The sequence below is a fragment of the Rhododendron vialii genome, chromosome 4a (assembly GCF_030253575.1).
Source record: "Rhododendron vialii isolate Sample 1 chromosome 4a, ASM3025357v1".
NCBI lineage: Eukaryota > Viridiplantae > Streptophyta > Magnoliopsida > Ericales > Ericaceae > Rhododendron > Rhododendron vialii.
In genome coordinates, this window is record NC_080560.1 from 35,695,042 (window position 1) to 35,705,675 (window position 10,634).

General features: G+C 38.2%; 2 protein-coding genes across 2 annotated transcripts; both read right to left on the bottom strand.

Annotated features, from left to right (window-relative positions):
• Positions 1-4,089, bottom strand: LOC131322183 (probable glutathione S-transferase). The gene is made up of 2 exons (XM_058353421.1): positions 3,711-4,089; positions 1-543 (listed from the first exon to the last, which is right to left on the bottom strand). Exons 1-2 carry the CDS (start codon positions 3,894-3,896, stop codon positions 160-162), a joined length of 570 nt encoding a protein of 189 aa, XP_058209404.1. The 5' UTR covers positions 3,897-4,089; the 3' UTR covers positions 1-159.
• Positions 4,090-5,104: 1,015 nt separating this feature from the next.
• Positions 5,105-8,156, bottom strand: LOC131322186 (glutathione S-transferase U8-like). Its single transcript, XM_058353424.1, has 2 exons — positions 7,780-8,156; positions 5,105-5,644 (listed from the first exon to the last, which is right to left on the bottom strand). Exons 1-2 carry the CDS (start codon positions 8,095-8,097, stop codon positions 5,267-5,269), a joined length of 696 nt encoding a protein of 231 aa, XP_058209407.1. The 5' UTR covers positions 8,098-8,156; the 3' UTR covers positions 5,105-5,266.
• Positions 8,157-10,634: the final 2,478 nt, after the last annotated feature.

The following is a 10,634-nucleotide window of genomic DNA, read 5'->3' on the forward strand; positions in this document are numbered from 1 at the left end:
TTGGTTAATTTGGTTTTGTCCAAGATATTTGTCATAAACTCTAATATGTAAGTGTCAACTCGTAGGATACATGTTTATTTTAAATCCCCTTTGTTTCTGAGAACATACGATCTCATTTATTCTGATACATAGTTATTCAATTATTTCAAAATCTTGTAATCAACCTTTCCTAGCAGAGGCGATTTGGGCTCCGATTTCCTTGCTTCGCCACTGAAAACAAACGACAATCTTATCTCTCCGCGGTAACTTGTCCTTGACCGCGGGGTGGCTGCGGAAATTCTCCGTCCAACTGGCGGTGGCTGGGAATCGGGTTGGGTCTGCGATTGTCATGGACCCAACTTCCTCCCAAACGGGAAGCCAGTAAGAGATAAATCCAAGTGCAATGTCCAGATAACCAATGCTTTGCCCACCGAAAAACTTGGATTTCCCTTTGATCAACTCTTGTTCTATCTTCTCCAAGGACTCCACGGCTTGTTTCAGATACATTTCTTTTTCTTTTTCATCTCCTTGGGTGCACGTAGCCATCCATGCATTTTCCAAAAGCTGTCACAAACAAAAGTTACTGTTAAAATTGTTCAACGGAAACACCCCGCAAGAGTATATTTTACCAAAAGTGCTACACACATAACGGTTGTGGAAAACACAACACACAACCAATCTCTAGCCGTCCATTGCTGCAATACATCTGGACGATTAGAATTACGCACACAATCAACATAACGGTTGTGCAAGTAGCATTTTTGATATTTTACATAGAAAACGAAGTACAATTATGGGAAATCTAATGTCAATACGCACAAACAGAATTGTATTTTTTTTTTTATCCGAAACAGAATTGTTGCATACCTTTCTTTTGTACAAAATGATGGGTTTTTTAGTTCAACAGAAGTGTTAGGTACCTAGAGAAATATGTAAAGAAAAGTACCCAGAATTCACGAATGGTTTGGTGCATATTCCACTTATGGCTCGTTTGTTAGCGGGAAAGGATTTAGAGGGGCGGAGGAGGATATAATAAGCCGGTGATAAAATGGTGGATGTATTTGGAGGGGGAATTATTTTTGAGGGAGGATATTAAAAGTTATTTGTTTTGTTTAGTTTTTTTTAGAGGGGGGTTGGAATAACGTATGTACAATACCATGAAATTCCTATTTTGGCCCCGAAGAGAAGCCCCTCATTAATTCTCAGTCGGCGGACACCATGGTGGTGTCCAAAAATAATCCCTCTCCAAGGATCCTCGGATTTCATATCCGGTGCCAAACGAACGAAACAAACATCGGATTTCTCTCACCCGGATTTCTATATTCGAAAAAGATTTCTATATGGGTCCGGATCCTCTACAGTCCAATACTTTGGACAGGACGAGATAGTCTAAATCAAGACTATCCATTGATATAATCAATGATTTGGATTCACTCATCAATTCTTACCAAATACATTCAAATCGTTGCATGATTGCAGCGAATGAACAGAAGAGGATCTATTTTCCTTTCTATATCCCCTTGTATATGATGCTGCCAAACAGGCCGTTAGGTGTGGTGCGGGAGAGGATCTATGTCCTTTCTTTAGATATGCATCATCAGCATAGTACTGTTGGTATTATAAACCAAAACACCAACCTGTGCGTGCCTCATCACAACAAATTGTTGTTGGTCTCTCAATCCAAAACATCCACCCATACGAACATACAACTCGAGAGGTCCATCCACAGTTTAGTTTGAAGAACTGTCATAACAAGAATTGCAGAAATTAATGTGATTATGAAAGCTATATTCATTTTGGGTATAGTGATCTATGACACTAAGGTTACATCATACATTTACTTCTGAATACGTTATGCGGTTTTATTTACATCTGAGACTTATTATTAGCAGTGTTCTAGAAGGCGGCCACCTAGGCCGATTAGTCCCCACCTAGGCGCTAGGCGGTGGTCCGACGCCTAAATTAGACAGCCGATTAGTCGGGCGCCTAGTCCCCGCCAAGGTGTAGGGCCGGCTTTGAGATTCTCGGGGCCTAAGAGGAACTTATGAGGGGAAAAAATATTCATATGGGCAAGGGAAAAAAAGGCCCTAAGACTTGAACCATGTACCGCTGTTTACATCCGTTTTTGGCACCCAGTCCTGAGCTAGCGCTGGGAGGCCATTTAATTAAAATTTAATTAAATTGGGCCGAAAAATATATTTATTTAAACCAAAGTTAACGGGCCAAGGCAGGAATAATTAAGCCCGATTGATTTCGGTTTGATTTTGGACTTGAGTTTGAGAGTTTTGGGCCTATTTGCAGTAAGAATTCAGTTAGTTCATGACTTATTTAAGTTTGTTAAGTGTTAGTGTGGGCTAAATATGTTAGCAGGCTATTTAATTTAATTTAATTTAATTTAATGGCCCATTACCTAAATGGCCCACGAAAAGTGGAAGGAGGAGAAATGTTTGTTACCTGGCAAGAGGCCATTTGACTCGGTCAAATGGCTGGTAGTTGCTAATGACCCACGAAAAGAGGGTACAGGTGGACTATTATCTTGCCCAACTGCCCATGATGGAGAATTAACGTATTGGTAATTGGTAGTTACTTCCAATAATTCCCCATAATAAGGAAAAACACATGGGCAATATGTGTGTAACTTCTGGTAATTACCCACGATCCCATGATTCCATTAAGTGGAAGTTATGAAGGACACATGGCGCCACGGGAGGAAGACAACAAGGCCCTTGCATGTAGATAACTGAACACCCTTGCCTATAAAGAGTAGTTCACAAGATGAAAAAAGGGTCAACACACCAATCAAGCTCAACGCTTAAATCAAAGCCTTCCCAGCGAAGCAATTATCTCATTTCTATCTCTCTTGTACCTCAACTTTATTATTACGATATAATAAAGTTATTCTACGTTGCTACTTCTTTTCCTACACGGTTAGAAAATTATTAAGTCCTCGCTCGTAGAACCAAAACCACGAACCAACACTGCAATCCGGCCCTTAGGTTTGCAGCACTTTCACCCTCACGGTTAAGAAGTCAGAAAAGGGACACTCAGTCCTTTACGTTAGACACGACAAATCCTGGCACGCCCGCTCAGTCCTTGAGCCATTTCGGAGCTGAAACAACCGCTCAAATAAAGGAACTAAACTTTTCCACTAAGCTAGCTAGCTTATTTGTCATATAAGTGCTAAATTAAATATATATTACATATCTGGCTATACCTATCTGGGGCCTTAGTTTTGATTCAAAATTCGGGGGCCTAATTCCGCCGCCTTGTTTGCCTTGGCTCAGAGCCGGCCCTGCCGAGGTGCTAGTCGGCGCCTAGGCGCTAGGCACCTTTTTTCTGCCCAACTAATGTCTAGCGATTTTTAGAACATTGATTATTAGGTTGGAAAAGAACAAATGGATCCATTTACTTTGTATCATAATACGAGTACATCCATAGTTTAGTTCACCGGTGCGCTTGGTAACGTTAATAGTTTTTTGCTTTTTTATTTCCGAAGCATAAACCAGCTTTGGCATAATCTCCTAACCAATCAATCCATACAAATTTAGCGCTTCTAATTCAGTCCTTCTGAAGAACGACTCGAAATGGATGTCGCCAAAGTGGGTAAAATTACCGCACAAAAAAATAGGTCAACAAGTTTACCATGAGAAACAGGGGATACTGAGAATCACTATGATCAAAACTCAAAAGTTCAAATTAAGCAAGGAACTAAGGGAGTAATTGATAATCACCTTCTCCTCTGCAAATTTGGCCCAAAATCGCGCCATGGCTCTGTCATAAGGATCTCGGGGCAGGATCGGAAATTGCTTCCAAGTCTCATCGATGTACTCAAGAATCACAAGGGACTCGAGTATCACTTTTTCTCCATGAATCAGCACTGGCACCTTCTTGCGAATCGGGTTCAGCTCCAGAAGCATAGGACTCTTGTTGAAGATATCTTCCTCGATGTATTCATACTCCACACCCTTCAGTCTCAGTGCCCACTCCACTCTAACGGAAAATGGGCTCGCCTAGAATCCAAGAAGCTTCACTGCTTCCTTGCTTTCCGTGTGTGTGTGTGTGTGAGAGAGAGAGAGAGAGAGATGGATTTGTGGCAAGGTATGGTTTGCCCGTATAAATAGCCAGCAACCCAATTAGCCAAAAAGGAATTTGAGTCGAACTTGGCGATCTTTTGGCCGGCAATCTGAGAAAATACTTATTTTTTAAATTAATGGTAATAAATTATAAGAGAAAGATCTGTCTTATAAAATAAATAATAAATATTTAAAAAATAATAAGTTTAGCGGAACGAAGCATGATTAGATTTTCTTTTTGATTATACATGGTAGTCCAGCCAAAATGTGTGGGACCAACATCGGCGGACTTTCCGCAACCATTGTCTATTTTTTTTCTTTTTTAAATTATAAGCATGGAATAGAAAAATACAAGTATTTGAATCCACAACTTTCCAGGATTCCTAAAATCAGTGGATTGCGTCCTCCCACTGCCGTGCGCACGTGTAACGACTAGGGTTTTAAGAGAGAGAGAGAGTGTGTGTGCGCGCGCGTGCGCACGTGTTTGGGCTTCAAATTCAAGAATGAAGAATCTGAGTAAAAAAGAAACCAATTAATAAAAAACAAACCTCACTTTTTTCCAAAAGTTGCAAACTTGCAATAACTATAGGGGTGTTTTTGGAAGTCCAAATTTTTGGCTTTGTGCATTTTACTTATTGATTTTTTAGATTATGGTCAGAATGTGTTTTGAAATTGATAGAGTATTCGATAAATATGTGCAGAATGCATTTTCCTATAGGAATGGTGTTCGAGAGATATATGCATAATACAATCCCTGAGTCTTTTTGTCAACTAAAATGAGAAATAAAAAAGTTCATCTTATCCGAGGCCCACCCATATCCAGGGTTTTGTTGGGAGCAGCAGTCCTGGATAAGCTATCCAGGTGGGATAAGCAATCCCCGTGCAAGGGAATAATTGAAACCCAGGGATGAGGGTGTCGTTGGAGGTTATTCTTTCCCATTTAATGGGGTAGAGACGCAAGGGAACTAACGGTCACTACATATTCGATAGACAAATTACTACAAGAGGAGCAAATAATATGTAGTAAACCCAAACCTCAATGGATACGAGTGTAAATCAAAATTATCAATTCCGTTTTCTCATTTTACAATAACTAGACAATTGGTTAATTTGGTTTTGTCCAAGATATTTATTTTAAATCCCCTCTGTTTCTGAGAACATACGATCTCATTTATTCTGATACATAGTTATTCAATTATTTCAAAATCTTATAATCAACCTTTCCTAGCAGAGGCGATTTGGGCTCCGATTTCCTTGCTTCGCCATTGAAAATAAACGACAATCTTATCTCTCGGCGGTAACTTGTCCTTGACTGCAGGGTGGCTGCAGAAATTCTCCGTCCAACCGGATGTGGCTGGGAATTGGGTTGGGTCTGCTATTGTCATGGACCCAACTTCCTCCCAAACGGGAAGCCAGTAAGAGATAAATCCAAGTGCAATGTCCAGATACCCAATGCTTTCCCCACCGAAAAACTTGGATTTCCCTTTGATCAACTCTTGTTCTATCTTCTCCAGGGACTCCACGGCTTGTTTCCGATACGTTTCTTTTTCTTCTCCTTGGGTGCACATAGCCATCCATGTATTGTCCAAAAGCTGTCACAAACAAAAGTTAATATTAAAATTGTTCAATGGAAACACCCCGCAAGAGTATATTTTACATAGAAAAATTAAACGAAGTACAGTTATGGAAAATCTAATGTCAATAAGCACAAACAGAATTGTTGCCTACCTTTCTTTGGTACAAAATGATGGGTTTTTTAGTTCAACAGAAGTGTTAGGTACCTAGAGAAATATGTTAAGAAAAGTACCCAGAATTCACGTATGGTGGATGTATTTGGAGGGGGAATTATTTTTTAGGGAGGAAATTAAAAGTTATTTGGTTTGTTTAGTTGTTTTTGGAGGGGGGTTGGAATAACGTACATACAATACCATGAAATTCCTATTTTGGCCCCGAACAGAAAAAAAAAATCCCCTCATTAATTCTCAGTCTTAGATGGCTTTCCACTGACGCAGAATCGGTCAGCGAGGTCCTTTTGAACACATCTCTCTCTCTCTCTCTCTCTCTCTCTCTCTCTCTCTCTCTCTCTCTCTCTCTCTATATATATATATATATATATATATATATATATATATATATATTCGATATTCAGTACTTATGGCCCAAAGGGGGTATTTTTGTAATGTGAAAGGTGGATATAATTTGGATACAATGGTGGTGTCCAAAAATAATCCCTCTACAAGGATCCTTGGATTTCATATCCGGTGCCAAACGAACGAAACAAACGTCGGATTTCGCTCACCCGGATTTCTATACCCGAAAAAAGATTTCTATGGGTCTGGATCCTCTACAGTCCAATGATTTGGACTGGACGAGACAATCTAGAACCGGACTGTCCATTGATATAATCAATGATTCGGATTCGTTCATCAATTCTTACCAAACACATTCAAATCGTTGCACAATTGCAGCGAATGAACGGGAAAGGATCTATTTTCCTTTCTATATCCCCTTCTATATGATGCTGCCAAACAGGCCGTTAGGTGTGGTGCGGGAGAGGATCTATTTCCTTTCTTTAGATATGCATCATCAGTAAAAGTACTATAAACCAAAACACCAACCTGTGCGTGCCTCATCACAACAAATTGTTGTTGGTCTCTGATCAATCCAAAACATCCCCCAAACGTGTAGCATAAAATTTTTTACAAACGTATCACTCGAAAGGTCCATCCACAGTTTAGTTTGAAGAATTGTCATAACAAGAGTTGCAGAAATTAATGTGATTATGAAAGCTATATTCATTTTGGGCATAGTGATCGATGACACTACGGCTACATCAGACATTTACTTCTGAATACGTTATGCGGTTTTATTTACATATGAGACTTATTATTAGCAGTGTTCTAAAAGGCGGCCGCCTAGGCCAATTAGTCCCCACCTAGGCGCTAGGCGATGGTCCGACGCTTAGATTAGACATCCGACTAGTCGGCTGCCTAGGTGTAGGGCTGGCTTTAAAATTCTTGGAGCCCAAGACGAACTTATGAGGAGAAAAAATATTCATATGGGCAGGAAAAAAAGAGGGGGACCTGAGACTTGAATCATGTACACCTTAGATAAAGGAATTAAGCTTTTCCACTAAGCTAGCTAGCTTATTTGTTATATAAGTGCTAGATTAAATATATATTACATATCTGGCTATACTTATTTGGGGCCCTACTTTTGATTGAAAATTCGGAGGCCTAAGTCCGTCGCCTTGTTCGCCTCGGCTCAGAGCTAGCCCTGCCTAGGCGCTAGGCGCCCGTTTTCTGCCTGACTAGCACCTAACAATTTTTAAAACATTGATTATTAGGTTGGAAAAGAACAAATTGATCCATTTACTTTGAATCATAATACGAGTACAGCATAGTTTAGTTCTCCGGGGCGCTTGATAACGTTAATAGTTTTTCGCTTTTTTATTTCCGAAGCATAAACCAGCTTTGGCATAATCTCCTAACCAATCAATCCATACAGATTTAGCACTTCTAATTCAGTCCTTCTCGGATCAAAATAAAATAAAATTTCAGTCCTTCTGAAGTAGGACTCGAAATGGATGTCGCCAAAGTGGATAAAATTACCGCACAAAAAAATAGGTCAACAAGTTTACCATGAGAAACAGGGGATACTGAATCACTATGATCAAAACTCAAAAGTTCAAATTAAGCAAGGAACTAAGGGAGTAATTGATAATCACCTTCTCCTCTGCAAATTTGGCCCAAAATCGCGCCATGGCTCTGTCATAAGGATCTCGGGGCAGGATCGGAAATTGCTTCCAAGTCTCATTGATGTACTCAAGAATCACAAAGGACTCAAGTATCACTTTTTCTCCATGAATCAGCACTGGCACCTTCTTGTGAATCGGGTTCAGCTCCAGAAGCATAGGACTCTTGTTGAAGATATCTTCCTCGATGTATTCATACTCCACACCCTTCAGTCTCAGTGCCCACTCCACTCTAACGGAAAATGGGCTCGCCCAGAATCCCAGAAGCTTCACTGCTTCCTTGCTTTCCATGTGTGTGTGTGTGTGTGAGAGAGAGAGAGAGAGAGAGAGAGGAGAGAGAGAGAGAGATGTATTTGTGGCAAGCTATGGTTTGCCCGTGTAAATAGCCAGCAACCCAATTAGTCAAAAAGGAATTTGAGTCCAACTTGGCAATCTTTTGGCCGGCAATCTGAGAAAATATTTATTTTCTAAATTAAAGGTAATGAATTATAAGAGAAAGGTCTATCTTATAAAATAAAAAATAAATATTTAAAAAATAATAACTTTAGCGGATCAAAGCATGATTAAATTTTCTTTCTAATTATACATGGTAGTGCAGCCAAAATGTATGAGATCAACATTGGTGAACTTTCCGCAACCATTGCCCTTTTTTTTTTTTTTTTAAATTATATGCACGGAATAGAAAAATAAAAGTAATTAAATCCACAACTTTCCAGGATTTCTAAAATCAGTGGATAGCGTCCCCTGTTTTTGATTGATTGGGTTAACCCATTACCCACGTTGGGTTCTTTCTTTGCCTGTAAGGCCATCTTGTGCATGATTGCTAATAAGATTATTCTAATATCAGCTCAAATGGTATAGAATAATAAATAAAAGATATGTTGATATTCGATAAAGGTGTATTAATATTTGTAAAAGCGTATTAATGTTTATGAAATATGCATTGATATCCGAACTTGTTTAAAATTATTAGGATATTATTCTCTGCCTAGTGGCCAGAGGTTAGCAAAACCGTTGAGTTTATGGTTTGGAGGATCCTTACCCTACAAGTGCAATGCTGGCTAAATTCTATTGTGGTTTAATTTTACAAATTTACCTCGATCTAATATCAGCGAGCACATGAGCGCGCACATTTTAATCTCTTTCTCTCTTGGGCCAGCACATGCTCCGCGCGTTTCAATAACAGACAGCACATGCTATGTAGGTCATGTGGTTTGTACCAGATTCCTCTCTTAAAAAATAAGTATTTATTTACAATTTTTAAGCTTAAAAATAATAGATTTACTGAAATAAAAAAATATGTAATATGGATTTTGTTTGATAGATTTCGATAATATCTATCTATCAAACCTTGCAAAAATAAAAAATAAAAAATTATTTTCGTAAACTCATTATTTTTAAACTTAAAAATAAAATTTTATTTTTTAAGTACTTGTTTAAAAAAGCGGAATGAAGCCTCCACTTCTCTCTCTCCCTCCTTTTTACTGGAGTATTTCAAAACTCAAAATTTTAAAATGCTTAGTAATATATACATTTAAAATCTACTGAACGAGACATGTCTAACAATTCTTACATTGCTTAAGTTCCCCTGAGATATAAGTTTTGTTAACAAATCTCATATTGCTTATATTGCCGAGATTTCGGTACAAGCCCGATATTGTTCAGTACATGTCGGTATTTAGGACAGTATGAAACACCTATTTATGTATATCGTTTTATGTCCGGTATAGACCGGTACGGCACATAATTGCCAACATTGCTTCACGCACTTTGTGAGAAGCTTGCTCATTGAGTTAGTATGACCCGTTTGGAACTTGAGAAAAGAACAGAAAAGGGAAAGAAAAAAAAAAACTTTGAATAAAGAAAATTTCACTGTACAATATTAATTTTGTTGGTTTTCTCTCTATTTCCACTCAAACCAAACAAGAGAAAATAATTTTCCTTTTCTTTCTCTTCATTGACTTAGCGTGTGTTTGGAACCTCGGAAACAAAAAAGAAAGGAAGGGGAAATAATTTTCCAGCACATGCTCCGGTGTAAGGTCCAACTGAAATCACGATGTCGCCCAAATGAGTCTCCCCCGGTTCCTCTGTCGGGATCACATTTGTACATTGAAATAATTTTAACCTAATACAGTTACAGTATTTCAATCATGTTATTTTTTTTCTTTGGGCAACTTCAACAGTCATGTGCTTATTTTTTATTTATTAAAGAAATTGAAAAATAAGAATATAAAATAACCGATTTTTTATCAAAACAAATTAAAATTATTAAGATTATAAATAGTTATACCCAAATAAACATCAATAATATTTAAAATTAAGTATATACAAAATAAAAATTTTAAAACTTGACGGACTGGGGCTCCAATAGCTCCTCCCCTGCCCCCACTCTCTCTCAAAAGTCAAAACTATAGTCACCTCAAATATCTTTCTTCTCCCTTCCCCTCCCCTCTAGTTTGACACCTTTTTATAACGGTGGGAGGGAAATGTCATGGTACTAGTTCTAAACATCTTTTATTTTATTTTTTTTTATTTTATAGTTTTGTCTATATTTTATTTTTCTCTCATCTCTTTAAATTAACAACTTTGTCATGCTCTGTGAGATTTTTGTCTCACGTCTTTTCGAGAGTTGGTAGTTTCGTCTTTAGATGAATATTTCTTCTCCAGGTTAAATTTTCTCAGAGACGATGTTGCTTTACAGTAATAACCCTGCCAATAGTGCTCGTACTTTACATGATATTTTTTGCGGAGTAACTCATGGTGACTTGTCAAATCAGTAGTCTTTGAAAATTCATTAGTACGTTCATACTTGGTTGTAATCCACCTGA

What these genes read in the sequence shown, in the direction of transcription:
- LOC131322183 (XM_058353421.1), bottom strand. Translation starts at nt 3,896, where the DNA reads ATGCTTCTGGAGCTGAACCCGATTCGCAAGAAGGTGCCAGTGCTGATT. An exon ending in CCAAATTTGCAGAGGAGAAG is followed by an intron (nt 544 to 3,710) that starts GTGATTATCAAT and finishes TGTTTGTGACAG; the next exon opens with CTTTTGGAAAATGCATGGAT.
- LOC131322186 (XM_058353424.1), bottom strand. Translation starts at nt 8,097, where the DNA reads ATGGAAAGCAAGGAAGCAGTGAAGCTTCTGGGATTCTGGGCGAGCCCA. An exon ending in CCAAATTTGCAGAGGAGAAG is followed by an intron (nt 5,645 to 7,779) that starts GTGATTATCAAT and finishes TGTTTGTGACAG; the next exon opens with CTTTTGGACAATACATGGAT.